The sequence below is a fragment of the Boleophthalmus pectinirostris genome, unplaced genomic scaffold (genome assembly GCF_026225935.1).
Source record: "Boleophthalmus pectinirostris isolate CB_2022bp ecotype Guang Dong unplaced genomic scaffold, ASM2622593v1 HiC_scaffold_16, whole genome shotgun sequence".
Classification (NCBI taxonomy): Eukaryota; Metazoa; Chordata; class Actinopteri; order Gobiiformes; family Gobiidae; genus Boleophthalmus; species Boleophthalmus pectinirostris.
The window spans coordinates 16,827,228-16,844,395 of record NW_026571095.1 but is presented as its reverse complement, the minus strand read 5'-3'; the positions used below and the strand labels follow the sequence as shown (position 1 = coordinate 16,844,395).

The 17,168-nt window shown below is 38.5% G+C and overlaps 4 protein-coding genes across 6 annotated transcripts in view; 2 read left to right on the top strand and 2 right to left on the bottom strand.

The window, feature by feature from the left end:
- The first annotated feature begins 90 nt into the window (after positions 1-90).
- On the top strand, positions 91-1,272 carry LOC110173407 (dynein light chain Tctex-type 5-B-like). 2 transcript variants are annotated; one of them, XM_020939406.2, is made up of 5 exons: positions 91-141; positions 427-533; positions 671-753; positions 847-971; positions 1,069-1,272. In XM_020939406.2, exons 2-5 carry the CDS (start codon positions 433-435, stop codon positions 1,270-1,272), a joined length of 513 nt encoding a protein of 170 aa, XP_020795065.1. In that variant the 5' UTR covers positions 91-141; positions 427-432. The 2 variants fall into 2 exon arrangements, with proteins under 2 accessions (XP_020795065.1, XP_055007783.1); XM_055151808.1 differs by lacking the exon at positions 91-141 and adding an exon at positions 185-210.
- Positions 1,273-2,713: 1,441 nt separating this feature from the next.
- mier1b (mesoderm induction early response 1b, transcriptional regulator) lies at positions 2,714-9,250 on the top strand. 2 transcript variants are annotated; one of them, XM_020939453.2, is made up of 13 exons: positions 2,714-2,799; positions 3,494-3,518; positions 4,205-4,353; positions 4,766-4,951; positions 6,146-6,269; positions 6,355-6,422; positions 6,504-6,576; positions 6,677-6,828; positions 6,910-6,991; positions 7,074-7,168; positions 7,380-7,426; positions 7,556-7,683; positions 7,757-9,250. In XM_020939453.2, exons 1-13 carry the CDS (start codon positions 2,791-2,793, stop codon positions 8,071-8,073), a joined length of 1,455 nt encoding a protein of 484 aa, XP_020795112.2. In that variant the 5' UTR covers positions 2,714-2,790; the 3' UTR covers positions 8,074-9,250. The 2 variants fall into 2 exon arrangements, with proteins under 2 accessions (XP_020795112.2, XP_055007769.1); XM_055151794.1 differs by having other exon boundaries at positions 7,299-7,426.
- On the bottom strand, positions 9,248-11,536 carry LOC110173524 (UDP-N-acetylglucosamine/UDP-glucose/GDP-mannose transporter-like). The gene is made up of 13 exons (XM_020939547.2): positions 11,338-11,536; positions 11,148-11,181; positions 10,900-10,986; positions 10,735-10,802; positions 10,594-10,665; positions 10,455-10,523; positions 10,277-10,379; positions 10,122-10,214; positions 9,971-10,038; positions 9,819-9,897; positions 9,654-9,736; positions 9,521-9,573; positions 9,248-9,453 (listed from the first exon to the last, which is right to left on the bottom strand). Exons 1-13 carry the CDS (start codon positions 11,511-11,513, stop codon positions 9,443-9,445), a joined length of 996 nt encoding a protein of 331 aa, XP_020795206.1. The 5' UTR covers positions 11,514-11,536; the 3' UTR covers positions 9,248-9,442.
- A 221-nt stretch (positions 11,537-11,757) lies between these two features.
- LOC110173464 (plasminogen activator inhibitor 1 RNA-binding protein-like) overlaps positions 11,758-17,168 on the bottom strand; it is a 5,625-nt gene continuing 214 nt past the window's right edge. The window contains exons 1-9 of the mRNA XM_020939470.2: positions 16,991-17,168; positions 16,353-16,533; positions 15,461-15,601; positions 15,315-15,386; positions 15,109-15,183; positions 14,385-14,562; positions 14,242-14,307; positions 13,679-13,864; positions 11,758-13,380 (exon numbers count right to left, since the gene is read on the bottom strand). The exon at positions 16,991-17,168 is cut by the window's right edge and continues 214 nt beyond it. Of these exons, the coding sequence (XP_020795129.2) occupies positions 13,321-13,380; positions 13,679-13,864; positions 14,242-14,307; positions 14,385-14,562; positions 15,109-15,183; positions 15,315-15,386; positions 15,461-15,601; positions 16,353-16,533; positions 16,991-17,168 (1,137 nt within the window). The 3' untranslated portion in view covers positions 11,758-13,320. The remainder of the gene's footprint in view (positions 13,381-13,678; positions 13,865-14,241; positions 14,308-14,384; positions 14,563-15,108; positions 15,184-15,314; positions 15,387-15,460; positions 15,602-16,352; positions 16,534-16,990) is intronic.

Sequence of the window (17,168 nt, the reverse complement as noted above, 5' to 3'; positions counted from 1 at the left end):
ACAACTTTTTGGTTTGTTTTGATCGTAACTTCAAGTCCTCTGACGCACGCAAACAACGTAAAGCGTGAACCCGCCCACTGGAACAGTTGCCATGACTACATAACGCTTAGCCTTGACTACGGCTAACCAGCAAAATAAAAGGTACATTATTTTACTCTTATCAAACTTTAATCGTTTCCCAGACAAAAGTGCACTATGATAAACTATGCGGTGAGCAATGTGCATCCAAATTTATCTTTATAAAAAAAGAAATAAATAAAATAAAAAAACTTGTATAAAGCGTAATGTAAGCTAGAGTTAAATGTTTGCTAAAGTTCTGATTTTGTTTTATTTAACATTTACCTTTTCTGTGCCATTTGTTTGTAGTTTATGGTTGATGTTTTTTTAAAGTTTACTTTTATATATTGATTATATTGCCATTTATAGCTTGTCATGTCGGACCTGCTTAAAGACAGAGCTCTGAAAAAAGACAAGAAAATGGGAAGATTACCCTCAGACGCAGGGCACAAACCTAAAGATGGCAGACCTAAAGAGTAAGTAAAGATAAGCGGCAAAGTAATGGACTACACGGTGTACTTAAATTTATGCATTTTCAATAATGTTAGATTGCTGATTTGTATAAAATAGATATTTCTTGTTAACTTAATGGTTTCTGGTAACCCATCCATAGCTCCATAAGCACTGTCTCACACGTGGAGGACCCCTTACACCATGATGACACAGGACTTTCTATGGAAAACACTTATCAACTAGGTCAGCTGTATTTAAATGACTGTCATTATTTAGCCTATTATTATCTGTTGTTACCCATATTCAGGTACAATGTGTATTTCTTGTATATTGTAGGACCTTATAGACGTCACTCAGTACCAGTTATCACTGAAATACTGAGGGATGTGCTCACTTGTTATCTCCAGCATGAAACCTATGAAGCTGAGTGGTCTCGACAAATGACAAAAACATTATGTGATGTAAGTAAAATAAATTATTTGGAAATAATTTTATTTGGAAAAAAATAAGTTTGTCTGTAGCTGTATGTTGTCTGATTATTACCAAATGTTCTCACAGGTGATCAGATCACGCGTGAAGGAGCTAATGATCCAGCGATATAAGACTGTTGTTGTAGTTAATATAGGACAGTTAAGTGGACAGGGCATGCAGATCAGCAGCCGTTGCCTCTGGGATGCAACCAATGACAATTTTGCCACCTATTCATTTAAAAACAGCTCTTTGTTTGGTGTGGCAATTGTGTATGTTGTGTATTTTGAGTAAGTGTGACATATGTAAAAAAAAAAAAAAGGTTTTATGTTTTACAAAATGTACAAAGAACTCTACAAAGAACTCAGAAATGTAAAATTTTATGTTTTTACTAACTAAAGATATAAAATTACATTTAACAAACAAACTGGTGATCCTTAAAGCTCAGTGAGATGTGTTCCATCAGCAGAGTAAAGTTAGGTCACTCTTTTGACATCCTACATCGCAGCACTCTGTTAGTAACGCCTGGTGTTGGTCCCTCCATTGGCGATTCATGGGCTTCAAAACTTCTGTGCTCAAAGGATTTTCCACTGTTGTTTCTGCAATGAGATTGTGGTTGAACGTTTCATTTGTAACACTTTTGGTTAAGGCTTAAAAGTGCACTATGTAACATTTCTGCCATGGAGATTTTAATACTTTGCCTGGAATCTACTGTATGTCACTTGTATATGACCAGGCCAAGTTACAGGCCTGATCTGTGGAGAGGCGAGCCTGCTCACCATAAGAATGCATTTAGATACTATTGAGCAATAAAAGAAATTTGAACTGGAGATGCCATTCTATTGAACATTTCAATAAAACAAGCAGGTGGTGGACATCTCACTAAAATGTCACATAGTGCACCTTTAAATACAATGTTGAGAGTAGAAATATAATGACAGAAGTAATATGTTACCTCTGAGCAGTGCCCCCTCCTCTGTCATCAGTCTCTTCCATCTGGAGCCTCCACATGTGAAAACCAGCGCCCGCACAAATGCTCGACCACACAACCGCAGAGTGTTGGCATTATTCTGGCTCTCAACCTGTGCCACACATAGTAAGCACAGTAGAACCACCACAACTGCACGTCTCATTGAAATGAAAGGCTGTCTTTAAATCTTGAGATGAATGTGTTGTTTATTGAACTGCTTCCCCAACCTTTTCTTTTATAGACCTGCAAAGGATGTCTTTCTGGTAAGATAACCGGAAATATGATAGTATCTTGGGTAATTGTCATTTGCTTTCAGAAATGGAACTTATTCTGCCCATTTGGCACTTGTGTTGGAATCAGAAGATCCACTGATGGACCTAAATGACCTAAGAAAATCCTACTTCTCAACGCTGGGCATATGTTTTTTATTGTCAGGGATAAGAAAAGTGTTTGTTTAAGGATTACTGCAAATGTGTTTTCCACAACAGTTGGTCCTCTGCATGGCAACATAGTGCATTGTGGCCACTATCACACAAATAAATCAGTGATTACCTGTTCATGTGGGTGTTTTCAAATACTCATTACCAGCACCTTTCTAAATATTAAAAGGACATTGAACTCTCTCAAGATGCTGTAAATACATGGCAAAGAATAATTGTAACAATATGTGAATAAAAAACAAATCTTGTTAATTTGGCAAATATAAATACATATTTTTATTTATTTATTGTTATTTTGTTTTTAAAATAATTGTATTATTTTGGTTTTGCGTCGCGCAGGGGGCGGAACTGAACATCCGGGTCTTTGGCTGACCCCTTACGTGAACCCGTCGGATTGCAAACATGGCGGAGGTAAGAAAGTGAAATAAATAATTGCAAAAATACATATATAAGACAACATATATTTCATCTGCATAGTTGCAGTGCTTTTGACTGTAACTGTAACAAATCTAGTCATATATGCGCTATTTCCAATGCTATAACATCTAATATTTTGAAACAACTCTGTTTATTAAACTTCGGGGTTGGCTAATATAGCTCCGCTAGCCAATGCTTCTGCGGCATTAACGATGTTTCCCCTCTGTTGCTTGAACAACTGCAAAGCCTCGACACAGATCTCTTTATTTGGGTGTTATGTGTTCCTGTTAACAAAGGGGTGTGGTTATTGCATTTATTTTGATAGCGCAGATTGTTATTACTTGCGTGTCCAAAATGAGCTAACGTTGCTGTAGGAGGGAGGTCTTCAAACTTGTCATCTTATGTTACTTAGTTGATCATAAAACTTTGTTAATGCACACGCAAGAGTTTAACTGATATAATCGGCAAAGACGGTCTTAAAGGAGGACCAGAGTTGGTTGCAGGATGATCCCACAGTCTTTGTTTCGTTTTTAGTATATGGTTTAGTCCATGCTTTAGGTCAGGCGCGCTTTTTCTTACCCCGAGACGACGTCATGCTGTTTGCAGTCCACTATTGTTTACAATCATATATTTCCATTGTTGTTTATAACTGTAAATATAATTTCAATGTAATCTTTTTGTCTTTCAGTCCTCCTTTGGCAATTTGAGCCCAGGTAAATTATCATTATTATTATGTGTTATTGATTTCTTACCAGAGATATATTAGTGTGGAATACATTTTAGGATTAGATTTTGGATATATCAGAGGTGGGGACTTGCAAGTCGTGACTTGGACTTGAGTCACTATTTTTTACGATTTCAGACATGACTTGATAAAATGGACTAAGACTTGGGACTTGATTGAGACTTGATTTGGACTTGACTCGGACTTGAGAAGCACTTTTAAATCTGAATTTGTTCTATTCTGACTGTAATGATTCACACTAAGATCTTGTCAAGACATGCAGAAATGCAATTTTTTCCTTTTTAAAACTCTTATATACTCTATAAATACTCATATAAATATATTATGATTTATCTTAAAATTCATATAAATTTTAAAAATCTAAGATATATTTGGTACTTTGGTTTAAAGACTTGAAATGACCTGAGGCTCAGAGCAGACAACTTGAATTTGACTTGGACTTATGGGCCAGTGACTCAACTTGGACTTGCCTGTATTTGACTTGGGACTTGACTCGGACTTGAGGTCAAAGACTTGAGACTTACTTGAGACTTGCAAAACGTTAACTTGGTCCCATGTCTGGTATATATTGCTTACAACATGGTAGCTTTATAGTAATGAATGCATGGTTCCAAATTGCTGCTTTATCTCTTTAATTTATTAAATCAATTACAGGAGGTTCAGCAGGTTCTGATGACCATGATTTCGACCCATCAGCAGACATGCTTGTGCATGACTTTGATGATGAGAGAACCCTGGAGGAAGAGGAGTTGATGGAGGCAACTGATGAAGCTAATGCTAATGAGATAGATGACCTAGCACGGGTACAGTATAGAAAATGTCAACGTTACACGCTACCTCATGTATATCATACGTAATTATGTTTTAATACTACATATTTATAATCTGTAGGCTGTGGCTATGTGATCCAAGTAGTTCTCAAACTCTGCCTTTCATTTCCAGAAGTCTCAGATTTGATCCTAATGGTTACTCATATAATCTTCAATCTTCATCATAACAATACTTCTGCAGTTTAGTGAGCTATCACCATGTTATCATTAAGTTGTATGTTTTACTTACTATTTACATACTGCTTATTTGTTACATTTATTAAAAATGTTGAAAACTGAAAACTAGTGTTTTCTGCCAGAAAGTATTTGTAAGCATGAACTGCAAAAAATCATAGTCACAATTGTCACATTATTCTATAGATAACAATCTACTTTTATTACACAGGAGGGAGAGATGCCAATTCATGAGTTATTAAGCATGTATGGTTATGGAGGTGGTTCACCAGCAGAGGATGATGAAGAGGAGGATGAAGAACCTGAAGAAGAGGAGGATGATGATGAAGAGGATGAGGAAGAAGACATGGACAATGATGAGAGCAGCAGGAGCACTGGAGAGCTCAAACGAACTGAGGTATGTGCAAGGAGCATATGATAAGAAGGTATACAGTATAGTTTACATCAAAGTAGTTTTCGTGTAGATATATAAAATTGAAACTTGAGTGTCGTCTCTGTAATATGAATGCTATATAAAAAGTTGCTAAATGTCTGATTAAAATTTAAACAAGTAATATTTCAAAAAAGGTAATACCGTATTTTCTGGATTATAAGTCGCACCAGACCGTAAGTCGCACTTTATAATAATAACAACAGAATAGAGAACAACAGGCTGAATAGGCGTTAATATGTTAACGTAACATATTCAGATGACTATAGCATAAACAACATAAGTTTACCAAACTAATGATCTCACTCCAAATCACTAAATCCATTGAATTCTTCATCCTCTGTGTCACTTCTGCACAACCTCCAGAGATGAACCATAGATCCATGTGGTAAACAGAGCGCCGCTTCCTCTTCTGCGTAGCTGTCGTCAGACTCTGCATCAGTTCCAGTTAGAATTATTCCGGCCTTTCTGAATCCCAACCAGATGGTTTTGATCGTCATTGAAGTTCAGGCTTTGTCGATTCTGACTTCCAGGAAAATTACATGGCGCAACTGTACTCTCCATCCCCGCTTTCTGCCAGTCAATCACAAGTTTCTCGCTCATACCAAACTTGCTCTGTGCTTCTTGATTACAGTTTTCGGCTGCATATTTCACTATTTGCAGCGAGACAGCAGCTATTTCTACAGGAGGCATGTGCAGTAGAGTGCAAAGTGACAGTGGTACCAGAGTAATAGGAGTACTAGATACTGATACACGAGCCTAGAGCGCCCTCTCGCGGCTGTCAGTCTGAAAATTTTAATATATAAATTGCACCGGAGTATAAGTCACAGGACCACCCAAACCATGAAAAAAGTGCGACTTATAGTCCGAAAAATACGGTAATAGATTTGATTCATATTTTAGCTTCATTAGATGCTTGAGACTAGGCACATTTTATACCTTGCAAAAATACCATCTGACTATTGTTTTCAGAACACTGATAATTGATCATATTTATTTTTGCCAATAATGCCCACATCTAACAGAAGGACAACAAAATTGAATAATTACAAAATATTAACTGAGCTTTAATTGAACCCTACTCAGCCCTAATACATATTCATTCCTGCTTTCATATTTTGTGGATGCATTGTACTTTAATGATTCTCTGTACCTTTGTAGGGTGAGGGCATGAAAAGCTCCTCTGGCGAAGAGGTGCAGACTCCCCCTGAGGGCCGCACACGTCCTGTCAGATCACTTGGCACAGCAGAACTTATTCGACCTCAGAAATTAAAGTACTTTGATAGTATGTATTGTAAATTTGTCATTTAGTGCATATATTCTACGTTTCCATTAACAATTCAAAACATAAACCATACTATCTGTTTTAGATAATAATGATATTGAAGAAGAATCTGATGAAGATGAAGATTATGTTCCGTCTGAGGACTGGAAAAAGGTTTGAGGTCCTACTATATACTACACATACTGTGTAATGCATAAAATATAGCACAACTATATTAACTTTCTTTTCAAACAGGAAATTATGGTAGGTTCCATGTATCAAGCAGAAACTCCTGTTGGGCTGTGCAAATATAAAGAGAATGAGAAAGGTAAGCGCTGCTACTATGTATAGTTTAGTCTGCTGAAATCCAGGCACTCTCACCACAGTATGGTCTAATTTCCTTTGCATTTTTGATTGCATTTTCCTAGTTTATGAAAATGATGACCAGCTTCTGTGGAACCCAGAACGTTTGGCTGAAGCCAAAGTAGTTGAGTTTTTGGCTGAGGCGTCCAAGCGGACAGGAGAGGAGAAGGGAGTGGATGCCATTCCAGAGGGAGCTCATATCAAAGATAATGAACAAGTAAGAGCATAGAAGTTTGCATTGGAGGTTTGTGTTATTTCTCGTTGATTCCTTTGCAAACCAAAGTAAAAATTTTTTTAGGCTTTATATGAACTGGTGAAGTGTGACTTTGATACAGAGGAAGCTTTAAGGAGGCTGAGGTTTAATGTCAAAGCTGCTAGAGGTAAGTATTCCACATTGTCTTTAAAAATCATAATACAGAATCTTCAAAATAACACGGTAACTTTTCATGTTTTGATGAACAGAGGAACTCTCAGTCTGGACAGAGGAAGAATGTCGAAATTTTGAACAGGGACTGAAAACATACGGGAAAGATTTTCATTTAATACAGGCCAACAAGGTAACTCGCGTCAATATTTCATTTTCTTTTGGAATCTCTTGCTTTACTGGATGTTGGGGGAAAACTTGCTGTTTTTGATTGATAATAGGTTAAAATATATCAATGGTTAATTTTGAATTAAATCTTTCAGGTGAGAACTAGGTCTGTAGGAGATTGTGTGGCCTTTTATTACATGTGGAAGAAGTCTGAGCGTTATGATTTCTTTGCACAGCAAACCAGACTTGGAAAAAGGAAATACAACCTTCACCCTGGTGTCACGTAAGTTTACCTGCACAGTAGTATTAACATCATTTTTACGTGATGATTAACTTTACCAATCAGCATGACTAGTAATTCAATGCTGTGATTTTGGCTACTTGTGAAAAGTGAAGGTGTATGTATTTCCAGAGATTACATGGACAGACTGTTGGATGAAACGGAGAGTGCTACATCAAGTCGAGCAGCATCCCCTCCACCTGCCACGTCCGGCAGCAGCACGAGTCACTCTGAGAAAGAAGATGGCAGCGGTCACAATGGTTGGTTCACAGAAAGTCTCGACAGACAGCTTTGGATTTTGCAAATTCTAATCTGTTCTAATCACGTTCACAGGTGTTACAAACCACAATTCAAGCCACTCTATGGATGGTGCCCAAATATCTGCAGCACATCAAGTGAAGCCTGAACCACCCCAGTCCAATGGTCCTTCTTCTTACCCAGTTTTGGAGGGACGTCCTCACATTTTAGAAAACTCCAATGGTTGCAGCCAGACCACTGCACCCATCCATGACCGAAATGGGTCTCTTGAGCCCCCAATAGAGCACTCTACAGTAGATCCAGCTCTGGAGCTTGAGAGACCAACGAAAAGGTGTCGAACTGAAGCAGAGCATTTGCCTTGTCATGAAATGGAGAATACCCAGGAGAACTGAACTGTATTCAGTATAAGACATTGACATGGATTTGTTACCACAGTGATCTTAGGAGGGCAGAAGAACTTTATTTAAAAAGGCCATCAACTCTTTCGACCAAGGGCCTCCGACCTCTTCATATATTGGCTGCCTGAGAAGCTCATCCCAAAGCACCACACTGCGACTACATTCTATACATCTTCCATCTTCTCCATTTTAAACTCTGACTAGAACCTCTGTCTTCTATTTGTACGCTTAAAAACTCCCAATATTTTTTTATACTTAAGAGATATTTATATTTTTTAACATAAAATAAAATGTACGATGGTTCACTGTCTTAAGCCATTTATGCATTTGATTAAACATGATCTGTTGAAAATGAACTTCAATATCTGCTTAACTTATCAAAAAGCAAGTAAGGCAAGGACTATCGCCAGCTAGCAGTCGCACTTTGATGGATTGTTCCTCATGGAGTGCAAGTGAAACCCAGCAGAACTTTTCCACTCCTTGACTTGTAATGAACTGTACAATACCTGATCTCGTTAATAATAAACCAGCAGGTTTGTTTGTGTAAAGACTGACATCAGTGATGTCCTGTATTATTAACTCATGATGTTGAAGATTGCTGTATTTTTGAATTTTCATAGTTGGTGCTTGACAGTTGTTTTTACTAGACAGAATGTCTGTTTTTTAATGTAAACATTGCATAAATTTCTTACCTAAAGCAGTTGGTACATTTTTATAACCATTTGCTTGTCTGTATCGTCCGGTTGCTTTTGTATACCATGCTTTTCTTGATCTGTTGTGGAGATGACTGTGTCATCCAAATAGTTTTTCATCAGCATCGCTTTGGCTGTATGACCTCCGATTATGATGTTTCATTGAGAGAACATGTTCTGCTCCTTTGTGAAGCCAGTGTCTTCAGTAAATGGATTCTTGAAAGTACATATCTTTTACATATCTTCTTCAGATTTAATTTATTCTTTGGTAAAGTAGCAGCCTAATGTGAGTTGTTTCTACCACAAACATTCAGACTTGTGATTAGTTTTCCTCTAAAATTTACCATGTAGTTGCTTTAAAAATGTTTATTTTTCTGTAAATGACATAAACAAATGTATGTGTATTCAAAGAATGACCACACATTGTATTACGTTACCTGTTTAAAAAAATGCAGTAAATTGATCAATAGCAGAGGTGATATTATAAGCAGTCCTTTTTATTTTCTTTTTGTAAGAATACAATAAGATGCTCCTTAAATAAAAAAAATTATTACTTTTTGACATGCATATGGATGTACATGGTTAAAACTCAAGAATGATTCTGTAATCTATAAAAAGTTATATGACAGGCTGGTGCTGATTAATCCTCTTCAAAATAGGCCTTCACTCTGTCATGCATTTTCTGTAAAGTCCAACAGTTTCAGTAGGTCAAATAAACTGAACCAATTGCTCAAACCTGTTACACTTACTTATTTTGTTTTGTGTAAAAGTGAGGTATGAATACACCAGGCTGCCAGCAATACTATGGGAGACAATAATGGTTTGGCAGAAAATCAGAAGAGGATCAGATGATATACGAAACTGAATTAGTAACAGTTTTACCTAATATTGAGACCAAGAAAGTTAGTCCAGGTGAAAATGTAATCTCCTCCAAACACCATGCCAATGTATGTCACGAGAATATTCTATAGAATGTGATGAGGAAGCTCATCAGGGCAAGAATACCACCATTAAAACACTGGAGATGTAGTAAAATAAATGACTTACCTTGATACAGCCTACTATACTCGTGGTAAGTGCTGAATTGCACTGCGTGCACAGTAAGATGGAGTACATCAAAATAAAGCTGAATGTGAAAACCATAAGGGGGTCAAGCTAAAATATCGGTACAACATCCATGTGTGAAATAAATACTTTACCCCATGACACATGAAAGCACAAACTGCAAGACAAACATTGCATCTGTCCATCCATCAAATTTCAAGCCCTGTGTATGTCACAAAACAATAAATATAAAAAATCTGAACAAAACTGAAACATTAAATATTTTGTTATATACTGAGCCCTGACCATTTGCAAATCACCCACATAGTAGGAGTATGCTACAGTGGGAAAAATCATAATCAAAGCATTGTAGTAGAGAAGTCCATATTTACCAAGTTCCTGTAAAAGACATTCAATATCATCGTCATGTATTTTATGTTATTACAATTAAAGCTACTCACCCTCGACTCAAGTTTCTGTTTTGTATAAGCTCCACTGGCTGCTGTCATGACATTGTTCAGCATTACAAAAATATATCCCTCTATATCAAAGGCTAAATCAGAGCTGCAATAAAACAAATAAAAACAAACAGGCCCAGAGGTTTTGAGGTTTAGGTATTAGGGCACAGCCACAGCTTACCTGGCAGCAATAAAGGCCCCAAAGATCATAGTGAACACAGTCATTTTTATGGAAATAGAAAAAGATTTTCTGTGAAAAAGACAAGGATTTAGTGCTGTATTGTACTCCCTGTGAGTACAACAAAGTTCAAAGGACTTACTTGAGCAGGACACCTTCAAATACCATTGTCAGTAAAATACTAAACCTCCTCAGGACAGTGAACATGGGTAAACTGAGGAGGAAAAAAAAATTAAATCAAGCCGAGTAGCTTTGTAAGTCACAAAATATTACAACATCTAACTTAAGCTTCTGTGTTCCAAAGAGTCCAAATATTTGATTGCCCACATAAAGTAAAGGCAAAGGAAGCATCTGTAACAATAATAAACAGAGTATTCATTCAGTAAAGATAATTACACAATTACAAGTGTTAACCATGGAAGTAACTAGAGCCATAGTATAAACTGACCTTCCTTGGTATACTTAAACTTATATCTGGAAATGAGATCACACGAAGCATTTTCCCAAGCCTCAAAACTAAGATTGTAGCAAACATCTGTGGTATAAACAAAACACAATGTGTGTACAGGTAATAAACTGTATAAAGATATGTACATATACAGTCTATGGGACAGATGCAGTCACACATTTTATAATAAAGATGCTGTATTATGCATCAGGTTTTGGTGGCTTTTGGTGAGTGATGATTTAAGTTACCTGGCCGATTCCAACACATGTCGATGATGGAAAACTGTAGAAAAACAATAATTAGTACCCAATAATGTTTGTTCTATTTTGTTACGCGGCAAATTTCACGTATAGTTTTGTTATAAACACTTGGCACTCGCTATACGACTGAGATTTGATTGAAGTGCACTTTGACCCTAAAGTTGACTTGATAGCCTACCTGTAGTTGGTGAGGACGCTTTTGTTAACGACCACAATGAGAAACGAGCTGACTCCGTAAAACGCCGCGGACAACAGCTTGGGGAAAAGTCCAGTATCATTTAATGAGGCCTTTTCAGACTTTCCAGCTGCTTTCTGAAAGGGTGTCTCGGTACGGTGCCGCTGCCGTTCTGCCATGTTTTCTACTGGATGCAGGACCGGATGTGTGGCGCATGCGCAGTGGCTACACCAATGGTAGGTTTTATAGTTCTAAGTATCTACGGGCAATCCCATGGTAGAAATGCATGAGGAATATTATCTGGATGACCAGTGAGCTTTAGCAACATTTCTTAAGTGTTTTTTTTTTCTTTCTGATAAACAACACAATTAACTGCATATCTCTCTAAAAGCACATCACTCACAAATTAGTAAACAACCTAAATGTATGTAAAGGGTTTTATTTTATTTCTATTTTACATCGTCTCAACACGAAGACTGCAGATGCAATGACAAATGGCTCAATGTACCCCGTTTTCCATATGAATCTTGTGAAGACATGAAAACGATTTGATTTGAAATAACCATGATTGGCAGAGTGGATTTAACACCTCTAAAGCGTTTTATTAGAAGAGGGATGTTTGTGGCCAGACAGTCCTACATAAAACTGCTCCAGTCATCTGTATCAGGGCACTGCCAGCAAGTCTTTACAAAACACAACATAATTTAAATTAAGTCACTTTTTACATATATTCCGCCAACACTCCCAGTCCCATGTGAAATATATACCCACTTCATTGAAATAAGATGCTCGCTAGAAGTGCTGACACAGGTGGCCGAAGCACCACTAGCTTACATTACATTCTGTAGCTGTGGATTTTTCCACAATGACAGCAATGACAATTCAGACAAATAATGCATTTGTGCTGCAGTTTGGACCAAAATCATTAGACAGTGAGCATGAACCAACAATCTGGACACGTTCTTTGAGATCTGTTTTTTTTTTTTTTTTTTTTTTTTTTTTTTTTTTTTACAGATACTCCAAGATATGTATCAGTATACAATAGTCAATCACAACTAAAATGAAACAGTATAGGTTTAACTTTTCAGGTGTAAAATGTGCCAAAAAAAATAAACCAAGATTATTCAAAACTATCGGCAACACGCTGTCCATTTCACACATTCAGGGTCACACATACGTGCACGCGCACACACATTCACACCATTTCAAACAAAAAATACAATAATTGCTTAGTGGTCCTAAGTTTTACAGTCTGTATGACCTAAGAAGACCAGTCTAAAATATACATTGGGCCCTGGAACACCCTGAAAACACAGGCAGCACATCAGGGATACAAAACGAACCACTGGTCCACCAAAAAGGCAAGCTATTAAAAAAGGAAAGAGGCATGTACTTCTCACTGCACAACAAGCAGAAAAAATACAACTTCACCTGAATACCCATTTTCAATTCCAACCCCACAAAATGGGCAGCCAAGTTTAGGATAAGCTTAATTACACTTTAAAAAGCAAGTTTAGCCATATTTCAGTAACTACTAAAAGACCTCTATGTAGTGTAGTGCTACAACATCAGTGTTATTACTGGGGGAAAACTCCAGTATAAATGCAATACTAGGCTAAAACAATGAAGAGCACAAAAGCTGTATGGAAAAAGCTGCACTTAACCAATTTGAAGAAAATCAAGTAGCACAAAACATCAGTTAAGAATGCATAATTTGTGGGCCAAATAAAATAAAAATGAAAACATCCCTGCTTTCATGTTCCTAGGTACAAAACTTCAGTGTAACAAGAGGTCCATTTTCCATCTGCTCGTCTTTGTTCTCCTTAACGTAAAGTCTGAGTCCTCTGGTGGTGTGGGGATGTGGGATGACTATACAGTATTTTTTTCATTGTTTTCTTTTATACTTGAGGATGTGGTAAGCATGCAAGCCTCGTAGAGAGAGGGGGCCCGGAGGGGCGGATGGGTGGGCAGGTGGTGTGGACAGGCCTAGGCCAGAGCTGGGAAGGCTTCAGGGTCATCCACGTTAGGGACTGACACTCCGCCGGCCTGCCAAAGGAAAAAAAAACAAAAAAACAAAAGCTTTAAACAAATCTTATAATCTGAAAAGGCAAAAAAACTGTTATTAACATTACTGTTTCAACAACAATAACTATCCCACAAAATAAACTAGACTTTGATAACGCACAGGATGAGTAAACGCTACACTAGCCATAATCTCTAGCATATCCCATGCCATCGCAGGATTTAACAAACCACAATTGGGTTTCCAAGTCAGTGGTTTTCTGTTCTATTCATTCTAACTGCACGTTGTTGTTAAAGCTGTGAAAACAGCTTTTATTGTTACCTTTTCAGAGCGTCCTCCCCCTCGTGCTGTTCTGCTGCCTCCCCCACCACGGCCGCCCCTCCCTCCACGAGCTCCCCCACGCCCGCGCCCAGGACGGCCCAGGTCTCCAAAGTTTATTTCAAGCTGGGATGTGATATCGTTGGCTGGTTTGCGGAAATGATGATCACTTGATTCATCAGGAGTGCCCTACACAACAAGAAAAAGAGTATAAATGATAAACATTTACAAATAATGATAAAATGGCTGATAGAGGGTGCTAGACGAAGGGCATACACTGCCAGTTCAATCCTTGTCATCTTGATTTACGTCATCAAAATGGAAGCATAGTCAGTCTGGTCTACACTAGGACACATGGACAGTACCATCACAATATCTTGAGGTTTCAGGTCAGGGTGCTGGACCATGTACTGATGGTCAATGAAGTTCTCCTGCATCAGAACTCCAGTCTAGCTCTTCTCTCCAACTCCCCAGATTACTACAATTAATTGTACAACACTAGCAAGTCCACGACAGTGAGTTTGCATGCTTGAGAGTTTAGGAGTAGTAAAAAAAAAAGATTTTACCTTGTGGTAAAGAGTGTTAGCCTCTACTTCAGCCTCTGGAGGGTCAATCAAAGCTCCAACTGGTCTCTGAAAATAGTTTAAAAAAAGTGTTAACTCATCAACTACTCCTTAAAACTACACACTTAACTGCACAAATAGCTTACATCTTCACTCTTGGACTTATGTAGCACGTATCCTTTCTTCCACTGGCTGTCAGCTCCTTCGTTGGGTTTGCGGATGTTGAACTCGACTTTGGTGCGCTCTTTATCCTGCATGGCCTTCCACTCGTCCAGAGTCATCTCTTTGGGACCTTCATTCTTTACTTCTTCAACCTCATTTTCTCTGAAGCAAGTTCAAGAAGGACTTGTGTGAACTTCAAACAAAGCAATCCTCTTAGCGCTAGGCGTAGTGTCTAATCCTGAGGCCAGCAGGTCAGACAATGTTTATCCCATTTGTACCAATATTAGTGACAAAAATAACAGCAGACATTACAATGTTTTTTAAAAGGCTTGTGTGTAGGTTTTGCCTTCTGTGCCTTAGAAAAGCAAATGGAAAGCCAAAATCAATACTACAGGGGTCTCATTTATAGAATAGTATATAGAATTATGACTAGCGTTTGAAACTTTATTCCCCACAAGCAGAAATACAAATATAATTTTTTTTTTTGAAATATAAAAAGGGAAAGGAACCTCTATTGTGGACTAAACACAACCTTCTTTATAGATCACAACTTGAAAGTGAAATATCAAATATGCAAAATCTAGACCCTGATTTGTAGTTTTTATACTTTACAAATTAGCCCTGGTTATTAAAAACTTAGAACAAATATCCAAACCAAAATTATAGATTATAGATTGCAATCGTTCTAATAAGGAGCAGAATACATACTTGTTTTCAGAGCCAGCAGGAGCACTCTCCTCTCCCTCAGGAGCAGTCTCAGGAGCAGGAGTTGGCTCAGCCTCACTGAAAAAAGCCGAGAACCTTGGCATTAGTTACTCATATAAAATAACAATATGCTCAGATAGAGTGGTAATATGCTCAAAGGTAACAAAAAAGAAGCTTACAGTTCCAGCAATACAGAAGAGGTTTCTCACCTGATCTCGTCTTTTACAGAGCCCCAGTTATTTGAACCACTGCCACCACGCTTTTCATCACTCTTCTGGTTGCTTGAGAAAAACAGGAAAAAATAAATTAATACTAAGACTGATTTAACTGAGAATCTCATTTAATCAAGACTTACGATTTGTCAGTGCCACTGTGTCTGTCAAAATCTCGCTTCCCACGTGAATCAAATCCGTCTCCACGACCCATTCCCCGTCCTCGACCACCACGTCCACCCCTGCCGCCACCACGCCCTCTGGGGGGCCTGTCTCCAGAAGGCCTACAACACAAGGAGGTCATTTAATCAAACCTTTGTGTATAGGTCTGTGGCTGCATTAATCAAAATACACCCAAATCTGAATTTTGAATCTTGCGTCTAGTAGCTTATGGAGTCAGGCAAAAAACTCATGTTTAAACACTGTATTGAGTAAATACAAGTTTTAACAGACCAGTGTGTTGTTTACCCATACTTTGCCTTCTGCATCCTTCTAATTGAAATGAAGGACAACAAATACAAACGTGTTGGGGTTATTGAGATCCTGAAACGACCCCAAAAGACAGTAAACAGGGACGAGGGGCCTATCAACTTTCAAGGACCTGAGATGATGTCTTGAAGAAGTCTGACTGCAGATGGCACTAGTGCCCTGTCAATGCAGGTTGGAGAATGACACCATAATGTGTCAGCAGAGGGTGTAAACAGCGTCCAAAATATGTAAAGGTATGTGTAAACTACACGCTTGTTTGTTAAAAATAATTTTTTATTTGGAAATAATATTGGAAGACCAAAATGAACCACTAATCTATTTCTATTTTAAGGTATTGTTTCAAATTCATTATCAGTGGCAAGTGAAAAAGTAGGGGAGTGAGAACCTACTTTAGAAATTGAGAGTCCTGAAACAAATGACAACAAAACTTTGAAATTGGCATCACATCCCTGTGGTCTCAATACAAAACTTTATGGACCTGCTGCTGCCAGCTCTGTATCTGTAAATGCATTTGATATCCCCAGGAGCATGTCAGATTTTACTCACTTGTCTGTGGAGAACTCTCCACCCCCTTCGGTCTTCTCCTCAGAGGGTTTCTCAAAGCGCCGCTCTCGAGGAGGTCTCCGGTCAGGCCTCTTGTCGGCAGGCCGCCCCTCACCTTGTCCACCCTGGTGCTGAGGACCAGGCTGGCCCTGCTGATCCTGTCTTCTGCCGACCCGTCTGATACCTGCCAATCACAGTGCACACACAGGTCTGTGAACTGGCAGTCAGGGTCTTATGACCAGTTAAGTCACACAGCTAATAAAATATACAAGCATGGATCTTTTAATGCATGGAAGTGAATCATGAATGGCAAAAACATCAGCCCGCTTGTTTAACATGACCTCTGAGGGAGCATTGTTGTGTTGCAGAACATACAGCCTGTCAGCACACTGTAAACACAAGTGCTGGACTAACATTTCTACTTTCACAGAAGCATAGACGCTTGACCTGAAGAGCAAAGCTGAGAGGAAACCAGTGTTTCTCTCCTTAAGATTGCAGGACAGGACTGGTCAGTATTGACCTTTTCACTGTTTAGCTTTACACATCCAGCTGGAGCTAACTGAGCTAGTAGAACCTGCACATGACAGAACAACAAATGTGCACTTAAACTGGTGACTAAGGCTGACAGGATCCACTCGTACCTTCTTTCTTCAGTGGAACAGGGGGCTGGGACTCATCTTTTTTGTCCTGCAGCGGGGTTTTCCTGTCTTTCTGAGACTCCTTTTTCGGCTGCTTTGCGGCTTGAGCCGCGGTTTTGGTTGATCCAGCAGCGGCCGCCTCCTTCTTCTTGTTTTCTGCCGCCTTCAGGATCTCGTACGG

Bases quoted from the DNA above. Each gene is read 5' to 3' on its own strand.
- LOC110173524 (XM_020939547.2), bottom strand. From the start codon at position 11,513: ATGGCAGAACGGCAGCGGCACCGTACCGAGACACCCTTTCAGAAAGCA. The intron at 10,380-10,454 runs GTAAGCTGTGGC...GTTTTATTGCAG, and splicing joins GGGGCCTTTATTGCTGCCAG to CTCTGATTTAGCCTTTGATA. The intron at 10,039-10,121 runs GTCAGGGCTCAG...TGACATACACAG, and splicing joins ATGTGGGTGATTTGCAAATG to GGCTTGAAATTTGATGGATG.
- LOC110173407 (XM_055151808.1), top strand. The intron at 534-670 runs GTAAGTAAAGAT...ACCCATCCATAG, and splicing joins AAAGATGGCAGACCTAAAGA to CTCCATAAGCACTGTCTCAC. The intron at 972-1,068 runs GTAAGTAAAATA...ATGTTCTCACAG, and splicing joins TGACAAAAACATTATGTGAT to GTGATCAGATCACGCGTGAA.
- mier1b (XM_055151794.1), top strand. The intron at 4,952-6,145 runs GTATGTGCAAGG...GTACCTTTGTAG, and splicing joins GAGAGCTCAAACGAACTGAG to GGTGAGGGCATGAAAAGCTC. The intron at 6,992-7,073 runs GTAAGTATTCCA...TTTGATGAACAG, and splicing joins TAATGTCAAAGCTGCTAGAG to AGGAACTCTCAGTCTGGACA.